The following is a 22,256-nucleotide window of genomic DNA, read 5'->3' as shown; positions in this document are numbered from 1 at the left end:
TCTTACTCTTGTCTGTTCTGGTAGGTGATCAGTCTGCTTTTCACTCCTTGTGATTCCTCTCTTGTATTCCAGTTCCTATGGTTATGGGGTGCTTCGCAGAGACAGCTGTAGACTGACTCAGAGTCTATCATGCTCTGATTACCTCCACACATCCTACAAAACTGTGCTGGCTGAAACAATAAAACTTAATTAGACCCATCCTATTTCTCAGACATCTGAAGTCAGTTAATACTTGAGTACTCCTAAGATGCTTGGCTACCATTTCAAAACACGTGCTCGTTTTTAGTTATATTGCACTGAATTTTAGTGAACCTGAGAAATTTCACCCCAGATGAAATGGTGGACAATCAAAGAAACCTTTTAAGTTGTCCTGGCTCAGCTTTTGGAAATGGGGCAACTAAACATACTATTAGCCATTCTCTGCCTAGAAAATCTGAGTCATGTGCCAGATACGAATCGCAGCCAAAAAAACCCACAAAACCTTGGGAGAAATTACTGTAAGCAGAAAGTTTGCTTTCAAAATTGATCCTGGGTGCTTTTGAAAAAATCCCCAAATCATTCCCTACCTTTCCCCTGCAACTCTTTCAAAAGGTGGGTTTCTTTTGAATTATGCAGGTCACACAAATATCCAAGAAGACAGAAATAATGTGAATTTTACCCTGTAAGTCCAGCCCAAGGGATGCCAATAATTTCATGTCTCTGTCTACATTTATCTAGTCAGTCTGTCTATCTATCTATCTATCTATCTATCTATCTATCTATCTGCCATTTCATTAGAAAAGGCTTTTGCAGTTTAACCACATAAGCCACAGGGGATATGATTATTTCCTGTCTTAAGTAATTCAGAATAAAGGAAGTTTCAGGAGTCACACAAGCTGTAAGAGATTATGGGATTTCACCCTGTGCTGGCCAGGAGCCTTCCTCTTCCACTGACAGCAACAGGAGAGGAAGGTGTTCAGCACCTCAGAGGAGCTCTGACAGCAAGTGTTCCAATTTTACAAAACAGTTGCCAGAAATATCCTCATGCTGGACTGTGGCTTTTTCAGGAATCCTTTACTTCCGTGGTTTTGGCTTTTTAGAATGTTTTGTTACGTGCAGCCAACTTCTCTCCCAACTGGAGGCATTAATGATGGGTTTTCTACCCCAAATTTCACAATGTAGCCTTGCTAGTTCAACTTCTTTGTTAGTTCATTTCTCAGCTGCTATAAAAAAAAAAACCCAAAACTTTTCCCTTACTGTGTTTTTATTATCATTGTATCCCAATGCGGGTAAGAGGCTTATGAGGCCTGGATCCCATTCAGTCCTGTAACTGAGATACAAACTGTGACAACAAATCTTCTGAGATGGACAGTTCAAATGGACTAGTACTGGAAATGACATATCTGTTTATTCAGAAGTGTAAAATTCCTGCAAAAAACCAAATCCATCTTATGTTTTAAAGTTGATATATTTGTTTGTTTCAAAGTTTTGAAATCTAGGAGGAATGATCATGGTGCTATCATCGAGCTGTGCCAGGGGAAGCTTAGGCTCGAGGTGAGGAGAAAGTTCTTCACAGAAGGAGTTATTTGCCATTGGAATGTGCTGCCCAGGGAGGTGGTGGAGTCACTGTCCCTGGAGGTGCTCAAAAAAGGATTGGACGTGTGTGGTAGTGAGAAGGTTTGATCCTCCCACCACATAAAGCACAGCTAGACTCGGTTGGAGAAGCGAATGCGAAGCTGTATTTTACAACAGATTGACATGCAATGAATATATACAAAATAGACAGTATTTACAGTATATACAAAAAGACACAGGAAAGAATGTAACACAGAAACAGCCTCCCGAGGAGAATCCCCCCCAGGTTCCCCCCAAAACCCCTCTCTCTCTTCCCCCCTTTCTTATCCAAGGCTAATTGGACAGAAAAAGGATTAAAAGAGAAATGGATATTAAGGGAAATTTCGTTAGTGCAAAGCAGTTGCTAGAGAAGTTAGTTTTCTTATCTCACTTGAAGCCATGGTTTATTTAGGCATGAGGTGTTGGGTGATAGGTTGATCCTGAGAAAGGAGCAGGAAGCCTGAGTTCAGGTTCTCCCACATACTTAGAGGTATGTCACCTCCAGCCTCAGCAGCGTTGGGCTGCCAAGCAGAGGAAATACAGACTGACATGAGTGAGGGCAAGGATGGAAGGAGGAGAAGGAAAGTCTTGCCCCTGCAGCCACATTCTGCAAAAGTGAAATGGGCAGGCCTGGCTCCAAACTCTTTCTGCATGCAGAATACAGAATTAACCAGGTTGGAAGAGACTTTCAAGATCATCAAGACCAACCTATCACCCAACACCACCCAATCAACTAAACCATGACACTAAGTACCTCATCCAGTCTCTTTTTAAACACTTCCAGTGATGGTGACTCCGTGATGGTGACTTGACGATCTCTGAGGTCTTCTCCAACCTTATTGATTCTATGATTTGTCTATATACCCGTTGTTCAGTGGCTTTTGTACCAAGCATATTTTAAAATACCTAGAACCCATTTTTTGAGACTATATTTTGGATTACATAGATTAAATTTTGTAAAAAACCTAGGTAGCAATATGAACAAATTTGATACGAACTGGGATAAGTGCTTATCTTTTTTCCTACTGTGGTTTGCCACCAGATCCCCACAGCTCTCTGCTGTATAGCAGTGGAAAGATGGAGATGAGTGCTGGTAGGATAAAATGAATTGCATTTAACTCTTTACTTTTATTAGTTAAGCACTCTCCTACAGAAAACAAGGAAATACATATCTCTGGAGCATGAACATGGAGAAACTCAAACAATTAATTTAGACTGCATTTCTGCTTTCTGGCAACAGCTCAAGCTATGTTAGTGTTTGGTCAGAAGATGTTTGAGTGACAGATCATGAATGTCTATGTTACTCAAAAAGCTTTTTGGGTTTTGCAACTTGACCACCTACACAACAGAACAGCCTGTTCCCATTACCCATGGGAAAGAGGCCTGGACATGTTTTTATTACAAGTGATGTTTCACAAATATGCCTATAGCTGGTCTTGAGGTCTGGGAAAAGAAGAAGCTGTATAAGCAGCTCCTGGTTATGATTTCTTAATGCTTATTTTTGACATTCATTAGAGCTGGTTAGTGAACTGTATAAGCTTGCACTATATCAACAGAAATCTAATCAATATGGTCAGATGGCATCTAGAGGGCATTTCATCTGACAATGTGCAGGACATAGACTAAGGATGATTTATGCAGCACTTAGGAGCTCCCCAAATGTTTTGACCAACACCATTAGCTATGATGAAAACCTAAGCCTGAGATCACGTGAAAACACTTAGGCTGCAATTAAGCTGCCTAAACAGCGATTCGTTGCACTTTTGAGATGGGCTAGTGAACCTGAGACATTAACACAGGCCTGGTGGTTGTAACCCAGGACCTAGAGTGGGTAGTTTCTAGGGAGGTAGTCGAGGCCAGCTGGAAATCTTCAGGTACCTTACTGACACTAGATACCTGTCCAGACAGTTTAGTTGAGCCACTACTTTGCAGGCTCAATCCTACCAGAGTCTGGAAAGTTGAGCCATTACTCAGCTCTTGTGAGACCCCATCTAGAGTACTGCAACCAGTTCTGGTTCCCTCAGAATAAGAAGAACATCAAACTGTTGGAGCAGATCCAGAGGAGGACCACAAAGATGATCAGAGGGCCGGAGCACCTTCTCAATGGAGACAGGCTACCAGAGCTGGGGCTGTTCATTATGGAGGAAAGAAGGCTTCAGGGAGACCTTATAGTGGCCTTCCACTACCAGAAAGGGACCTGCAAGAAGGCTGGAAAGGGACTTTTTACAAGGAGTTGTAGTGATTGAATCTGGAGAGGGGTAAATTTATGCTGGATACTAGAAATAAATTCTATACAGGTAAGGGGGTGAGACACTGGAACAGGTGTCATAGATGCCCCCTTCCTGGAGGTGTTCAAGGCCTGGAAACAACATCCGTATTCCCTTTTACTGAAAGGGGTGCTTGTGCCTACAGCCTGGCAGAGCTGTTGGCACCAGATGCCTTCCATTTTGGTTCTGCACAGTAATAAGACAAGGAACAATGGGTACAAACTTGAACATAGAAGGTTTCACTTCAACATGAGGAGAAATTTCTTTACAGTGAGTGTGATGGAGCCCTGGAACAGGCTGTCCAGGAGGGTTGTGGAGTCTCCTCTGGATTCTTTCAAAACCCACCTGGATGCATTCCTGTATGGCCTGCCCTAGGTGATCCTGCTTTTGGCAGGGGGGGTGCACTCGATGACCTCTGGGGGTCCCTTCCAACCTATAACATTCTGTGTTTCTGTGATTCCTCATAATGATCTGGATGCAATGGAGAAGTTGCCACATACATGCAGGCAAGTGAAATACTCACTCACACAAACACATGGAATATTTCTCACAAAGAAATAATTTAATTTTGATCTCTTGGTGTTTCTCCTCAAGAGAAACTCACAAAAAAAGCCCCCTGAACTGAACCAAGTGCCTGGCAGCTGAAATCAGAATTTTGAAGGATACCAAAAAGCATAGACTAAAAATATGCCATTATAACCTTCATACTCTGTATGAGTACTTCATTTTCCATGGTTTGTAAATTATGTTTCATCTCTCTCCTCCAAAGCACAACCACCTCCATAGCACTCATCTCCCTCTTAACATTTTCTCTGTTGTTGATGACAGAGTACGGAATCAATACGGACAACCAGTATGATCTAAATATTGTTCAGTTTAATTAAGGAACCTCTACAGCTTATATAGACTCACAGAGCACCACCTCCCCTCCTACCTGGGGAGGTGGTGGAGTCACCATCATTGGAGGTGTTTACGAGGAGACTTGATAGGGTGTTTGGTTGCATGGTTTAGTTGATTAGGTGGTGTTGGATGATAGGTTGGACATGGTGATCTTGAAGGTCTCTTGCAACCTTGTCTATTCTATTCTATTCTATTCTATTCTATTCTATTCTATTCTATTCTATTCTATTCTATTCATGCCATAACACATTTCTAGTGTTTGGAAGCTAAGGGTGGCTTTTGGCTCTGAGTGCAAATAAGGCATCAAGGACACAATGATATACCAAAGATAATTTATTAGGAAATGAATGTATCAGGTGAAATCGTGATACATGATATAAATGCATTTTCTTTACAATAAATAATTATTGAGGCTATACTCACACAGAATTTGGACAGAAATCCATATTGACCTAACAGTCATGAAATGCTGAAAAATTCAGCACATGAAAACCTGCACTGTGCATGCAGAAAAAACATTGCAACTAGCAATTAAACCAGCTGATGCTTTTCATTCGTCCGACAATCCGTTTGGCACGAGGGTCAAACTGGAACTGAGTTGTTCCATGGAAGAAATAGACATGGCCTAGAAAATAAAAGTTAATCCAATTTTATTTCATAGGTGACTTCTTTGCAGTAGTTTGGAATAAAATCCCAAATGTCAACCATCCTTGGATACCTGCTATTTTAAATTTCCATTAAGTTTAATAACAGGCTTTTTAAACTACCTTTTACATAGAATACATACATAGAATACATACATAGAATAAACCAGGTTGGAAGAGACCTTCAAGATCATCGCGTCCAACCCATCAACCAATCCAACACCACCCAAACAGCTATTTTATCTACAGAAGCCCAAATATTCAAGTAAACCCAGACTAAAGACATGTTTTACTTACCATCTTTCTGGAAAGCGGCATCAACTCTGCCAATTTTCCCAAAGTCAGAGACTATTTTCCTGGGGTATCCGTGATCCATGGACCTTTTATTTTCATCATATCTTAATACAAGAAACATCATTGCCATTTGTGAGGAGATAGACAACATCTTGAAAGTGGAAAGCAAATTCAGACACATATACAACTCTACTGTTACTAAGAGTCCTATTAAGGCCAGTCAAAATAGCTTTTTGATTCTGTTAAGCACTAAAGTTCTCACATTACGAGTGTCTTGAGATTTCAAAATCTTGCCTTTGGTAAAGCTTTAACTCTAAATGGCATTAGGAATGCAGCCCAGGAATTCATTAATGCATTTCTGGTCTCTCCAGAGCCTTGGCCATCACTTGCACATAAAATGAGTTTCAGTTTCGAGGCACTGGATAGCCCCTTCAGCATAAAAGCAAAACATAAAACCTGGGAGTAGAAGATGGTGGTACAGTCCTGAAACACTTGTATTAGTGTCAATCATGCACTTGAACAAAATTGCTCTTTGAAAATTATTGTGATCTACACTTGCATTCTCAATATGATTTACTGCAGAACTGCAGGATATTTATAGGTTGTTTGTAGAGAAGTTCAGTTGCAGCACTTTTTATTAGTAGTTTATTACGTTTGAAATGTGAATGAAAAGTGAACTCCATCACAACATTGCACATAAAAGCAGATGTTTAATTCATTTGCCAAAAATAATAACATTCCTGCTGCAGAAGTCTAATGAATGGCAAAAAAACCCAAACAGAATTTATGGGAAAGTTGACATTTCCTAGCAAATGCTTAAAACTTTTAAACTTCCAGAGAATCCTGTTTAAATTTCCTCATTGTGTGCTACAGGCTGGGGACAGAGTGGTTGGAGAGCAGCCAGGCAGAAAGGGACCTGGGGGTACTGGTTGACAGCAGGCTGAACATGAGCCAGCAGTGTGCCCAGGTGGCCAAGAAGGCAAATGGCAACCTGGCCTGCATCAGGAATAATGTGGCCAGCAGGAACAGGGGAGTCATTCTGTTCCTGTCCTCAGCACTGCTTCGGCCACACCTTGAGTAGTGTCCAGTTCTGGGCACCTCATTTTAAAAAGGATATTGAGACTCTTGAACATGTCCAGAGAAGGGCAACGAGGCTGGGGAGAGGTCTTGAGCACAAGCCCTACGAGGAGAGGCTGAGGGAGCTGGGGTTGTTTAGCCTGGAGAAGAGGAGGCTCAGGGGAGACCTTATTGCTCTCTACAACTACCTGAAGGGAGGTTGTAGCCAGGAAGGGATTGGTCTCTTCTCCCAGGCAACCAGCACCAGAATAAGAGGACACAGTCTCAAGCTGTGTCAGGGTAGGTTTAGGCTCGAGGTGAGGAGAAAGGTCTTCAGAGAAAGTGATTGGCCATTGGAATGTGCTGCCCAGGGAGGTGGTGGAGTCACCATCCCTGGAGGTGTTCAAAAAGGTGCTGGATGTGGCACTTGAAGCCCTGGTTTCATTAGTCATGAGGTGTTGGGTGGCAGGTTGGACTTAAGGATCTTTGAGGTCTTTCCCAACCTTATTGATTCTATGATTCTATGAAATTTCCCAAACGTACCTGGTTAAACTGTAATTGCACTATATAGTGCAACTATATAGTCTTCAGGGACAAGAGAAGAGGTGGTTCCTAGTAACTGAACATTAAATCTTACCTCCAGTATCTGTCAGCTACGAAGAAGTATGTCTTCCCTGTGGTTTCATCACTGTAAGCTGCATTAACTCTTTTAACAGTCTTCGGGAACCCCAAACGATAGATTGGTTTCGGATAACCAGGTGCAACGTCGTATCCCCGGAGAACCCAGTATTTATCCTCTGAAAAATACAGCGGTTGAGTTTGTTTTAGATGGTCAGCAAAAGACGTGTCTTAGACACCAGTATTTTTTTTTTCTTTCAGTTTATTACTTTACAAAATGATTCTGATTGTTGCATTGGGACTGCATCGTGAAGACAGTGAAAAGGTTTTTTGTTTTTATGGGCAAAACGTTAGAATCATCAAGTGTATTGATAGCAATTTGCCAGCTATTTTTCAAATGAATATGAAGTGTTCATCTGGGCAGCAGCTTGGGGAGGGCAGGAGGTTGCTGAGTTAATCCAGTTACATCAGATTGGGATATTGACTTAATTAAATTTCTGTTATATGCTATTTAATTGTGGAGCCATATATAGAATAGAATAGAATAGAATAGAATAGAATAGAATAGAATAGAATAGAATAGAATAAACCAGGTTGGAAGAGACCTTCGAGAGCATCGTGTCCAACCTATCATCCAACACTACCCAATCAACTAAACCATACAACCAAGCATCCTGTCAAGCCTCGCCCTGAACACCCCCAGCGACGGCGACCCCACCACCTCCTCAGGCAGCCCATTCCAGTGGGCAATCGCTCTCTCTGTGTAAAACTTCCTCCTAACCTCCAGCCTAAACCTCCCCTGACGCAGCCTGAGACTGTGTCCTCTTGTTCTGGTACTGGTTGCCTGGGAGAAGAGACCAACCTCCACCTCACTACAACCCCCCTTCAGGTAGTTGTAGAGAGCAATAAGGTCACCCCTGAGTCTCCTCCTCTCCAGGCTAAGCAACCCCAGCTCCCTCAATCTCTCCTCATAGGGCTTGTGCTCCAAGCCCCTCACCAACCTTGTTGCCCTTTTCTGGACACGCTCCAGCAAGTCAACATCCTTCCTAAACTGAGGGGCCCAGAACTGGACACAGTACTCGAGGTGCGGCCTAACCAGTGCAGTGTACAGGGGCAGAATGACCTCCCTGCTCCTGCTGGCCACACTGTTCCTGATGCAGGCCAGGATGCCATTGGCCCTCCTGGCTGCCTGGGCACACTGCAGGCTCATGTTCAGCCTACCATCAACCAGCACCCCCAGGTCCCTCTCAGCCTGACTGCTCTCCAGCCACTCTGACCCCAGCCTGTAGCACTGCATGGGGTTGTTGTGGCCAGTGTGCAGAACCCGGCACTTGGATGTGTTAAATCTCATGCCCTTGGACTCTGCCCATCTGTCCAGCCTGTCGAGGTCCCTCTGCAGAGCCTCTTTACCCTCCAGCAGATCAACTCCTGCCCCCAGCTTGGTGTCATCAGCAAATTTACTGATGATGGACTCAATGCCCTCATCCAGATCATCAATAAAGATATATAATACTTTGAAAGGTAGACAATGTGGTTTAAGAAAAGAACATCTAACCAAAGTGTTTTGGTGATTTTAGATGCAATGAACATATTTGTATGTGGTGATATATAATGCGCCACAACTTGTGCAAACGAAGTTATTCGAGGCACTTGATTTAGACCTTTAAAGAAAAGAACAATTTTCCTCTCACAGGACATTTTCCCACCAACATTTTGCAGGGTTTTTTTTTGGCTTTTAAAATGTTCTTTGTTTGTTTAGTTTGTTTCCCCCAAAGTATCACAAAATCTTAATAAGCATATCAGTAGCAGTAGCATACAAATACCTGTATCTGCCATTTGAATTTGGCAAAAATCCTTCTGCATAACACAATGTGTTTGTTAAAGGGAACCAGGCTTGAAGAAGGGAAGCTGTTTTCCTATGTCTTTTCTCAGGGCACTAAAATAGGGGCAAGGTTTTTGGCATTATGACCTCTGGAGATACCTTACAGCGATGTAACACTGTGATCCGCTCGCTTAACTGTTTGCAGTTGTAAGAGTCCCTGTTTCACTGATCTTCCTTAGCGCTTTGTAGCTGCAGAGTTTGCAAAGGATCAGGGAGTGACTGGTCAGAAAAAGCAGGGAATTTCAGATTCAGTTACCTTTAAAAAGCAAAACTTCATCCCTCTCGACGTTTTCATAAGCAGCTTGAATTCCTGATGGCAAGTTTGGCCAGAACAGTGATATAAAATTGAGTTCCGTCTCTGCCCTCGCAGGATGTTTGCGCAGCATATATCTGGTTGAAACAAAATTTGTTTAATAAGATAGTTCCATTCCTATCATAGATGCAAAAGAATTATTATAGCTCTTGCTGTGTAACAGGAGACATGAGTACCTGGATGTGAATATCTTCCTTGACTAAATATAAAGGAAGTCTGGAGTGATTGTACTCTTCAATTTAACACCTCAGCTACACGCTAAAAGTCAGGCAAGATGAATATAAGCCCTTCTATTTCTCTGCAGGACCAGCAGGCTAAGAGTTGGCTTCAGTACCCATCTAACAGACATCTTTCTATTTAACAGTGCTGTGAGTTCTCCCACTGCTCTTGTATGGAAGACTGGCTGTCAGGTTACACTGTGTGACCCATGGTCACATTGCTATTGATTGAATTGAATTCAGAGGCAAGTCTGTTAGAGCAGTGCCTGTGGCAACAGTTGAAGACCAGGCTGTCTTCTTCACTGCTGTTATCAACTAGGCCTCTTAGGATTAATTATTTGAAAACTCTCCCTTGTGTAAATACATGATGGTTTTCTAGAGCTTCTCTTTATGCTACATTCCCAAAGGACAGCTTTCCCTCATGGATTACAGTAAGTACTGAGTATTTAAAGGAGATAATGCATATGCTTATTTTGGTTACCTGCCCTTGAAGAACATTATTTCTCCACGTAGGGTAGTAATAGCATCAAATGTCAAGTTTGGATCACAGGCTTGTGGGGTTATGGGTCCTGTTGGCTGCACAGCAGCATTAGACTGGCCTGTAGGAAGAATAGTTTATCTTTTAGTATGGAAAAAAATATAAGCACAGTGTTCAGAAAGTCTCAGGGTACACAAAGAACCCTCTTTGCAGATAAAGAAAGGACACACTATATTAAACTAAGGGACTAAGGGTGTGTCACTAAAAGCAGAATTTCAAGGTTGATTAACATTGATTTTGTTCATCTAAACTGATTTTTTTACAGAACTGGACTTCAGCTAAAGTTAACTCCCAGGAATTTTCTGTCTTGTTATCTACTGTTGAGCAAAGGTTAAGCTTCTTACTTTGGCAGAATAAGCATATTTTAAATATATTCTTATTAATGCTTACCAGCCTCCCAAGTAGAAATATTGAGTAAAAATATTTTTTCTTACCATAGATGGCTTGAATGCCATCAATGTCATCCTGAGGAAGAAGGAATTCTTTGGGGTCGGTGTAGGAGTAAGCTGGATACATCAGGGCCCCAGGATCACTTGAATGAGACAGACCCAATGAGTGGCCAAGCTCATGGGCAATAACAATGAACAAATTATAGCCTGGAAGATAAAAAATAATATTGAATAAGGTAAAATCTGTTTCAGTATTCAGTACAGTCCACTAAATAGGAAACATTTATGCATCCCCCCCAAGATACACTACATGCACAAGAGAGGGTGTAAATGCCTCTGTAAATGCTATCAACATCACAACTCCTATATATTGTAACACAAGAGCTGTATGAGTAAAGAATGCCCAACCTTAACTGTGGTCTCATGGTCCTTATGTCTTAAACATGAATCCTGTTTCTTCTGCTATTACATAAACTGCTCAGATCAAGCCTCATGATAACCACAAGTGGAGGTTCAGCAACCCAACAGAAATAAAACTTCAAAACAAACACTGAGATGAGAGTTTTGGTGATATTTGAATATCCTAGTTAGCTTTGAAGTGTCAGGTTAACAAAGATAAAGGATTTGATCCGAGACGTTTACCACTGGATCTTCATGTATCTAAGTTTTAGGTTTTGTCTGAACAAAAGAATGCATTTTTAAAGTCCTGACTTAGCTGCCATTATCATAGCATCATAGCATCATAGCATCAATAAGGTTGGAAAAGACCTCAAAGATCATCAAGTCCAACCTGTCATCCAACACCTCATGACTACTAGACCATGGTACCAAGTGCCACATCCAATCCCCTGTTGAACACCTTCAGGGATTTTGACTCCACCACCTCCCTGGACAGCACATTCCAATGGCCAACAACTCTCTCTGTTGCCTTAAAGTAAGCTGGATTCCCCAGTGCTTCATCTTACCTCACTCCCTTCACTCGCTCCTAACAGGCTGAGCTCTGTGGTGAGAACATCAAACATTTTGGGTGCATGGGCTGAGGAACTAGCTTCACAGAAATTGCCCAGCAAAAGCCAGTATCATAAATGTTAATGTGTTGAGGGTCACATGCATCTGTAGATTTGCTGCCTTTTTAGAACTGTTTTTAAACAAATCCCAGATATTCTCAGCTGAGTTATGTAAACCATTTCAGAGATTCATACTGACAGAATGAAGTGGAAAATTAAAGGGCAAAAGACTATGACCTAAAAAACTGTTTTCTGTCACTTTTATTTGCTTTTTGCATCTAATCAGGCACATAAACTATCATGTGGACTAAGATGGTATGAGGTAAAACCATACAACTGTATCCTATTACAGAGTCCTTACCTCTTCCATCTTTTGTCCAGGCTTCCTCCTCATCGAGATGCACATCTCCACCGATACCCTCCCCAGGCTGGAAAGCATGAGCCAGCTGCCCATTGGGGCCATCAAAGGGAGAGTTGTCACGGTGATCTAAAATGAAGAGGGAAAAAATGAATTAGAATCTTAAATTATTTCTGCAGTTGCTGGTGGCTATCTAATACATAAAAGTATCAATATTACCTCTATAAGCAAAAGAGATCATTATATCTGCTTCTTTGTCCTCAACCCTCTGGAATGTTAATGGTGTCACATTGCTCCAGACGTGGAGAGCTTTTCGGACTGCTTCCTCTACATCAGCTTGTCTCATTTTTGGAGTATAATTCAGAATCCTTCAAAGCAAACCCAGCACGTTATATGTCATCAAGAATACAGCATTCCAGCTGAAAAATAGCAACTTGTACAAAAGTCAGAAATCTTAAAATGAATGAAATCTTTAAAGTCTTCTATGAATGACAATGAATAACGGCTTTAATTTAGAGATCACTTTCTAGAGTGTCTGTCTGCCAGAAATCAGTTACTCACTCTGGATGTCCTCATGTGGCATAATATGCTTAACTTAGACTCCCCCAGGCTGGAATACAAGATTTATATATTTCTGAACCAGATCAGAAAAGGTTACCTGTATGTCAGATTATTTTTTTTCCATTTGGGATTTCCTGCTGTGAACACATATCGCCCTATATCAGGGACACCACATCTGGGCTTTTTCATCATCCCCAAGGTGTCAAGGTCAGGTTTCCCAGTCACTTTCAGTCCAAAGAATGCCTGCATTTCCTTCAGCTTTTCAACAAGGCGATTTTCATTGTTGCTTCTTAAATGAGGATGGTGATCCCTTTGGAAATCGTAGAAATTCCGTAGATAGCTCTGAATCAGTGTAGGAAAAAAAGGGAAAAAAAGGGAAAAAAAAAAAAGGAAAAGAAAAGGAAAAAAAAAGAAGAAAAAAAGAAGAGCATTGTGGCATGTCAGTTCTGCCTTCAGTCATACTTGTATTTTCTAAGTGTTTAAGAAGAGACTGGATGGGGCGCTTGGTGCCATGGTTTAGTTGATTAGATAGTGTTGGGTGATAGATTGGACTCGATGATCTCAAAGGTCTTTTCCAACCTGGTCTATTCTATTCTATTCTATTCTATCTATTCTATTCTATGTAATCTTGAACTCTTTCCATATCAGCAAGACCTGTGTTTACCAGGAGCAAAGCCAGACTAATTTCTCCAGGAATTGGTGTGAAGAGTCAACTCAGGTCTAGATTAGTGTTTGTATAGTTTTCTGAATTCCTTGTTTCCCTGATGGAGTATATGAAGATTTTACTATTAATAATTGAATCTGGCAAAACATATGAGGAAGCTTCTATCTTTCCACGCCCCTGCCTTTTTTCAAGGAAACAGAAATTGCCAGGGAGATTCCACAGAGCCAGGGCACCCAACAAACCAAGTGACTACTGCTAGAGACTCAGCACCTGCTGAATCACGCCGTTTATTTTTAGCTATGAAATACAATATTAGAAACTCAGGTCTTCCCACTAAATGTCAACCCTTTAGCCTCCAATAAATAGTGTTATGTCTATGTAAGCATTGTATTTCTCACAGGTGTCCCTTTTTTCAAAGTATCTCACAAAAGATCCATTCAGCAAAACACTGAAACAAGTTCCTGCTTCAAGCAAGTTGACTCCCTTATGTTACTGAGAGCAGTTGTATCACAAGTTTCAAAGCACATTCTGAAATGTAAATTGTTTGGTGACTTTGACTCTTTCTGCAGAGCCACAGAGCCTTGTTGCTAGAACTCATACTTCAGTAGTTTTATTATTACTTTACTGACAATATCAAAAGTGAAGTTATGCAATATACAGGTACAGTTAAGGTAAATAAGTTCCACATAATTGTCACACATTTTCTAGATTAACAGGAAAAGCTCTCCCTTGAAATCTCTGTCATAGCCTGTGAGAAGAATTAAGATTATAGTTGTCTCTTGAGCTATCTTATGTTTCACTTAGAAATGCACTGAGAAATTTTTACCTCTACCAGCTGCAGGGTTTTTCCTTCATCTTCTGTTTCTGGAGCCACAGGAAAAGCAGAGGAGATGGTCACACAGAGCAACAGGAGAAGCAAAAGAGTCTTCATCCTTCTCTAAGCTTGTGTGCCTTGGTTTCACTCTTGAGCTATTGAACACACTTCTCAGCTCTGTTTATATAGCTAATTTGTAAATCAATGGCAGTGACTCATGCTGTACAATATCCTCTGATTAGTAAAAATGATGCATAACTGTTTCATCATCAGGTAGTGACACAATACTGTCCTTATTTTGCCTGAGCCTTCTGTTTTGGGCAATACTGTAGTGTGTTTAGCTAACAAGGAACTGGTTTTCAGTTAAAATCTGGTGCTGCATTTCCTTTTTCCTTTTGTGTATCTGTGTATGAATAATGTATTTGGACTAGTTATGGTACAAGATCTTGACAAACTGAAGAAATTATCAGAAATAACATATAGCAGTTAACTGTACTGTGTCCAGTTCTGGGCCCCTCAGTTTAGGAAAGATGTTGACTTGCTGGAACATGTCCAGAGAAGGGCAATAAAACTGGGGAGGGGTTTGGAGCACAGCCCTACAAGGAGAGGCTGAGGGAGCTGGGGTTGCTTAGCCTGGAGAAGAGGAGGCTCCGGGGAGACTTTCTTGCTGTCTACAACTACCTGGAGGGAGGTTGTAGCCAGGAGGGGGTTGATCTCTTCTCCCAGGCAACCAGCAAGAACAAGAGGACACAGTTTCAAGCTGTGCCAGGGGAGGTTTAGGCTTGATGTTAGGAAGAAGTTCTTCACCATCAGAGTGATTGCCCATTGGAATGTGCTGCCCGGGGAGGTGGTGGAGTTGCCATCACTGGAGGTGTTTAGGAAGAGACTGGATGGGGTGCTTGGTGCCATGGTTTAGTTGATTAGATAGTGTTGAATGATAGGTTGGACTTGATGATCTCAAAGGTCTCTTCCAACCTGGTCTATTCTATTCTACTCTATTCTACTCTACTCTATTCTATTCTATTCTATTCTATAATAAAATATAGACTTTGGGATAACATCATTCTATTTATATGATGTATGTGTTTTAATATTTATCAAAATGTAGCAGATTATGTAATAAGATGAAATAAAAATACTTTAAAAAGTACAAAGAACTAATCTTGTGGAGGAATAATCAGCATCATAACTGCAGAAATGCTGTCATCAGCTAACAAACATTTCTATCTTAAACAGTCTTATGATGCTAGCAAAACTAAGTGCTAAAATGATTCTAAATTTATTGACTGATATTAACAGAACTCAGTCATGATACTGGAATTCATAAACTGTTTTCCCACATGTATGGTAAATAAAATGATGTTTACACTGCTGCCAGCATGGATAAGATCTCATCTGCAATAGCATGTTTGGATCCAGACAGAGAGATGAGCTCTGATACGAAAGAGGCCAGGAAACCCAATAGGAATTAATGTGAGTCTGGAAAAGGAAGATGCAAGTAACCATTCTGTAATTCTGTGCTCACTGTTTCATGGAAGGAAGAGTGAGGGATGCCATGATACCCCTCATGATAAATGTTGTTAAATACACAAACAGTTCTTCCTAAAAGGGAAACAGTGATTGTTCTCCAGGACTCTAGCATGGTCTTAAGCAACAGTGACTATGTTTAGACATGGGATTCAACTCCTGTGTATTAGTGATATTTGAGATGCTTTCTGAGGAATCCTACCTGCCCTCTAGCTGCCCTGGAAGGATGTAGATCCCCACAACTCCTGTGTCATGGCAGCCAGCCCAAAGTAGGTGTCTAAAGTACAGGCAAATGAGTAATGAGGTGGAATCAGCTTTAAGTGTTTCATTGTATAGATAACCAGGGATGTGGTGGAGTCACCATCATTGGAGGTGTTCAGGAGAAGACTTGATAGGATGCTTGGTTGCATGGTTTAGTTGATTAGGTGGTGTTGGATCATAGGTTGGACGCAATGGTCTTGAAGGTCTCTTCCAACCTGGTCTGGTCTGGTCTGGTCTATTCTATTCTATTCTATTCTATTCTGGTGTTAAAGATCCTATTTTGGACAACAGATTCTAGAGTGATTTAACTGACCATATGACATGGACTTAAAGGTGAAATATATTGCTCTCTAGACTTAGTTGACTGTGCTGGCAATCCTAAGAGGAGTTTAAGTACCCCAGACACTTGTAGGATTCTACAGTGTAGACCCCTAAATTGAGGAAAGACTTCTAACTGCAAGGACAGCTAAGTACCAGAGTAAATAGCCTGAAGTGCAAGTCACCTTGCTTGTCTGGAGAGATTGTCTAAAGCCAATACAGGACATTTCAAAGGTAAAAGTATCAGTCTAATGTCTAATACAATAGTTCTTCAAAGAATACAGCTTTTGTAGGTGTAAAGAATCACAGAATCACCAAGGTTGGAAGAGACCTCAACGATCATCAAGTCCAACCTGTCACCACAGACCTCATGACTAAACCATGGCACCAAGTGCTGTGTCCAATCCCCTCTTGAACACCTCCAGGGATGGTGACTCCACCACCTCCCCGGGCAGCCCATTCCAATGGCTAACAACTCTCTCAGTGAAGAACTTTCTCCTCACCTCGAGCCTAAACTTCCCCTGGTGCAGCTTGAGACTGTGTCCTCTTGTTCTGGTGCTGGTTGCCTGGGAGAAGAGACCAACCCCCTCCCGGCTACCAGCCTCATGGCTTTGTTGTTGGTTATTCTATATACAGCTTGATTTTCAGACATGAACAAAAAGAATTGTATGTGTTGCATACTTCTCCAAAGCCTTTTCTGCAACTCACATGATCCTGGGGTTTGTGAAATGCTACTTAACTTCTCTAACTCTGTTGCTAAAGTAGTGCTGTTTCCCTGTAAATATTTCTCCTTCATGTGTTTCTGTAGGCTGGGTTATATAGTTCCTGTTTTAACACCTCCATTCTGCTGCTTCTTTTTTCTTCTTTTTTTTTTTTTTCTGTTCTTCCCCCCCCCTATTTTTCTTTTTTTCCTGAGTAGTTAACTCCTTATTTCTTCTTTTCTTTCTCCTTTTATTTTCTGAAGGCACCATAGGCACGTTTAAACATATACAGGTAAAAAAGAGATGCAGATTAATTAGATGGGAATGTTAAGAAATCATGTTTTGTGGCTGGCACAGAGAAGTTCTGTGACTGAATTTTAGTATGATCAAGAGGAGATTGCTTTAAGCAGGGGTGAGAAGGAACATTTGGTTATTTTCCAGGAAACTTTAAATAAATTACTTCCCAAGGCAGCCAGTGGCAGAACTAGAATGACCTGGACTCCAGCACTAGCTGTGGGAGCTCTTTATGTGGGAGCTGTTTCTGTATTTGAAGAATCATCAAGTGAAAAACTCTAAACATCAGGAAGAGGAAGCAGTGGCTTCCCTCCTTCTTGGGAATTTCCGCAGTTTTGGGCTAAAAAGTCATGTCCTGTCTCACTGTCTGCATTGCCTTCCTACTGCGTGTGCTCTGGCACATCTCTCTTGAATGAGGGAAAGGTAGGTTTCAGTCATCTGCTCATGGTGTGACAGCTAGTTCACTGGCACCCTTACCTTTTCAAGCCATTTCCTTTGGCCAAAAGCTCAAAGTCAAACAGAAGGAGACATGAATAGGCCAAAATGAAACCAGGACCCTTCAAAATACATGAGAATTTTTGCCAAGCGCCAACGGGTGTCTATATAATCCCTTGCTTTGTTTTCAGAGTCATTGTGTTGCACCTGCATCTGACCAGCTCAGTCTGTACAAACACCTCACTGAACCCCATTTCAAGTTATTTTCCCATTCCAGGGGCTCTGTCCTCTGTGTGCATGTCTCAGTGACCGTGTCTCAGTGACCACCTTTGAGATGGGACCAAGGCCTGGAGGACCTTGTGTCTGTGTGCGTACATATGCGTGAGAGCACTGATGAATGAAGATCCAGCTGGATGGGCCAGTGAGTAGGGTAAGAGGCTGGCAGCTGTGTATCAAACTGGCCATAAGCCAGGGCCAAATATTGGAGAGTTCTAGGGGACTCAGCACCTGGGGATGCTGTGGGATCTGGGTCAGTGAAAAGATCTGTTTGTGTGTGTGTGCATGAGGCAGCAGGGGACACCGGCACATTGCAGGGCAGTGGCTGAATGGATAGGATGTCTGACCTCAGATGCTGGGTGATCCACAGTGTCTTTGTGTGTGTGGACTTGTGTGTGTTTGTGTGCATGTGCCTACTGGGAATACATGCTCAGCCTCACTGTTAACTGGATCGAGGGGCATGGAGCTGAGGCAACTTCACCTCTGTCAGGGTACCAGATAACACACTGGCCCTGGCTGAAGTTTGCCAAAAATCTCCAGGTAACCAATGAAGAGAGGTAAATTTCGCCCTTACCTACTCCTAGCTGTTCTTCAGAGGCAGGTTCTTGCCTGCACTATGAGCAACAGTACCTCATGCAGGTCAGCACAAATAACCCTGACAGGTCTGGGACCCATCTGCTAAGTCACTGCTAAACTCAAACTAGGTGCCTAAGGAAGAGAAGGTTGTTAAGAAAGGGTTAGCATTTTCAAGGGTTTTTTCACTGTATACTCAGGCAGCACAGGCTTGTGTCTCCCTATACTAGCAATAATCCTGCTTTATTTACACACATATTTCTCCAGAATGATTTCCCTTTTCCCCTACTTATATCTGATAAAATTTTAAAGTGCTCTAATGGCTTCCATCCTTCCCTCCTTAAGGAGAAACTTCCACCCATGCTCCTTGCTAAATAATGAAAAAATAAGTTCACAGTGTGAATCACAGCGGGGTTTCCCTAAATCAAAGTTTCTCACAACAGATTTACTGTGGAAAAGGGAACTCTGATTGGCAGTTCTGCAATTTTGGTGTCACATAAAGTTAAAAGTGGTACTTCATAATTCTAAGAATTGTTTACTGCTAGAATTTGTCACAATGGTGCTTGCAATTGCTCTCTCAGTAGCAGGTGGCTCTGCAAAATGCAATCATCATTCTTGCAGGAAGTACTTTTATGTCCATTCAGGGCACTTACACTTATCTTAATCTTTTCATGTGCCTCCAATCTATTTTGAAGCAATAAAATAAAACCCATCCCACAAATCCAGAATGTTATCCTGAAAGATCCCTGGAGGCTGTAACTCTCCATGAAATGACTGAAGTACTAAAAGTATTAATCACGTCACTGTGCAGCAATATTCAAATGGTTGCCAGATATTTGCATGACATTAAAGAATTCATTATGAATTTTCTCTTAATGAACTAAATTCACTTTAATACCACCATGGAAAAGCCAAAGGCAATCTCCTAAGTGAAATGTCTCAAAGTTTGTACAAGTTTGTGGCATAATGTCACCTAGAGTGAAATGTTTCCTTTGTAGGAACGCTGTTGATTCTGCTCTGAGAGTCACTGTTTACGAATCAGGGTGCTGTTCGGGGCAGTGCTAAAGGCACAATGGTATAGCTCAAACCACGCTGAAGTCCAAAGGCCACAGCGATAGGGCTCAGGATGTCAGGTGCTGAATCAGTCCTAATTATTGTATTATAAGAGAGCAATTCAGTGTGACAAGTCACGGGCTGGGGCAGTCCAGAGCTACACCTCAGTGACTTTTGCAAGCGCAGACATGACATCATCAGTGATTTCAGTTGAAGGAGAAGGGAAGGAGTGCCACTTTCCATGCCAAGCACCTGTTTCTTGAACACAGGACAACCAAATCATGTTCTTCATCCCTCAGCTGAGCTGCTGTCTGGGATGCAAGCCTGCCCTGCTGTGTCCCATGCTTGGCTTCCTTGATGGCAGACAGGCCCTGTTCTGCCTCGCACAACCCATCTTCCCAGCTTACATGCTTGAAGTCCTTTGCCTTAAACTTGGCACTTGGCACACAAGTTTTGAAGATGTAAAATTTACCCTAAAAGATGCAGAAAGAAAAGATCAATGTCTCCACACTGATCTACAAACTAAATTTGCATATGCCTTGGGGCTCTGGACAATTGGAGGCATACAGGAATTGTTATAGGCTCACAGACTCCCAGGTGGATGCGTGGCACCAGTGTCAAAACACCCCATGAGACATTTATTGCTTGTGCACCTGCCAGGGAAGATGTCTTGCTGGAAGGGAGCAAACACGAACAGGATGACTGGAGACCAGCCAGGTGGCAGAGGCTGCCAGGAAATCATCTAGAAAGAGAGTCTGCACCTTGGCAGCTTTTAACTATTTTTTTCTGGAATATCAGTGGCAGCTGAGAGATGCATCCTTGCACTTCTGAATTGCCTTCAGTTTGTCTGAACACAGAAATCTGCTATTTCTGTCACCAAGAAAGGGCTTTCTCCACTCCCATTTCCTTAAACCCAAGTCAATATTTCACTAGGAACAACCTCTTGCAAATAGTAGTTAAATGGGCATAGATTAAGTTTGTTCTTCTCCAATAGGATATATAGAATAGAATAGAATTAACCAGGTTGGAAAAGACCTTTGAGATCATCAAGTGCAATGTATCACCCAACACCATCTAATCAACTAAACCATGGCACCAAGCACCCCATCAAATCTCTTCTTAAACTCTCCCAGTGTTATTCCAGTTATATCAGAAACATGAAAGAAAACCAGAATTAGAAAACAAGAACAGCATGAGGTCAATATTAAGGAGCAAGTAAACAGTATTGAAATATTTCCTACTAATTCAATAGAAACATTCAAGCTAGAAGACCTGAACCTGCCTCTCTGACCTTGGCACTATCAGACACTATTCAGAGCTACTCATTTCCTTTTCTGGAGGTGCTGCAGTTAAAAGTAATCACTTTGATTCTAGTTCTGCTTAGTCAGTAAAGCCTTGATTGCCACCTCCACAGCAGGGTGTGGCAGCACTGCTCCCAAAGGCCCTTTTGAGCATCCTCTCTCCCTCTAGTAGCAATGGAAGATGCAAAGGATCTCAGACAGCTCCCATAAGTGTTTAAAATCATCTGGTGTGCATAACCTCTATCCTTTCATCTTCCCTCAGGCTCTGCCCCCAAGAGAGTTAACTTTGGAGGCAAGTGGTGATTGCCCACCACTCCAAGGGGCCATGGCCGATGTTGTGTCGAAACACCAACGGGGTGGAATGCAAAACCCCTCCCTGCCCTGTGGAGTCAGGATGGGGGTGAAGATCAGAAACATGGGGAAAAAAGGGGTAAGGAGGAAGGCACCTCCCCCCTTTCAAGGCCATGTCAGCTGACACCTTGGCCCCTTCCCCCACGTCTCATGTCAGGAGCAGACCCCTGGGCCAGCACAAGCCTGGACAATGCAGAACCTGATGCAGATCAATTTCTTGCCCTTTTCTGGCATGTGGAATATGATCTGTGGTGTTTGTGACACAGGACATTTGGGCCATGAGCTGATATAAAATGGGTTTGCAGGAGAGCACTAAAGGCTCTTCCTGGGATTTTCTCCCCCACACGTGTGGATCACACATTGCAGTCCAGAAGGATTCCTCAAGAAACGGGTGCATAAACAAGACTACTCACAACTGGCTCTTCTCTGTTGCACCCTGTGATATGACAAGGGGCAATGAATATAAACTACAGCATGAGAGGTTCCACCTCACTGTGAGGAGGAACTTCTTCCCTGTGAGGGTCACAGAGCCCTGGAAGCACAGGCTTCCCAGAGAGGTTGTGAAGTCTTCTTCTCTGGAGACTTTCAAGACCCATTGGGATGTGCTCCTGTGTGACCTGCACTGGATTCTATGGTCCTGCTCTGGCAGGGGGGTTGGACTTGATGATCTCCAGAGGTCCTTTCCAGCCCCCAATGTCCTGTGATCCTGTGAACTGGAACCATCATTGTGAGGCTATTTGGAAGCTGCCTAAGTGTCTGGGGAATACCTTTTCTTGTTAGTAGGGGCAATATACTGCTCTTGGATTCTATGTTTCCAAATACTGATCTTTGTTCCTGTACTCTGGGAGATATGTGCAACTGAGCAATGAATCTGTAAATAGTATGTTTTTCCTAAATGTGCATATAAGCTACCCTGGTGGCAGGAGCTCTAAATTAATAAAGTAGTTTTTATTTGTTTAATTCCTCGCCTGCAGCCATTTGTTTGTAACAGCGTCATCCCCTGTTTTTTCTCTTGCATTGTCCTCCTCTTCCTCCTCACTGTTACCCCTT

General features: G+C 42.2%; 1 protein-coding gene across 1 annotated transcript; it reads right to left on the bottom strand.

Annotated features, from left to right (window-relative positions):
* Positions 1-5,284: 5,284 nt before the first annotated feature.
* On the bottom strand, positions 5,285-14,233 carry LOC104296583 (interstitial collagenase). The gene is made up of 10 exons (XM_009896405.2): positions 14,129-14,233; positions 12,736-12,980; positions 12,297-12,445; positions 12,081-12,206; positions 10,758-10,919; positions 10,267-10,384; positions 9,511-9,644; positions 7,392-7,551; positions 5,702-5,802; positions 5,285-5,385 (listed from the first exon to the last, which is right to left on the bottom strand). The coding sequence occupies exons 1-10, from the start codon at positions 14,231-14,233 to the stop codon at positions 5,285-5,287; spliced, it is 1,401 nt and encodes a 466-aa protein (XP_009894707.1).
* Positions 14,234-22,256: the final 8,023 nt, after the last annotated feature.

Source organism: Dryobates pubescens, chromosome 10, assembly GCF_014839835.1.
Source record: "Dryobates pubescens isolate bDryPub1 chromosome 10, bDryPub1.pri, whole genome shotgun sequence".
Lineage (NCBI taxonomy): Eukaryota > Metazoa > Chordata > Aves > Piciformes > Picidae > Dryobates > Dryobates pubescens.
This window is presented reverse-complemented; position numbering and strand designations above follow the sequence as displayed.

Bases quoted from the DNA above. Each gene is read 5' to 3' on its own strand.
- LOC104296583 (XM_009896405.2), bottom strand. From the start codon at position 14,233: ATGAAGACTCTTTTGCTTCTCCTGTTGCTCTGTGTGACCATCTCCTCT. The intron at 5,803-7,391 runs GTAAGATTTAAT...TCTTGTATTAAG, and splicing joins GTAGCTGACAGATACTGGAG to ATATGATGAAAATAAAAGGT. The intron at 5,386-5,701 runs GTAAGTAAAACA...TTTATTTTCTAG, and splicing joins TGCCGCTTTCCAGAAAGATG to GCCATGTCTATTTCTTCCAT.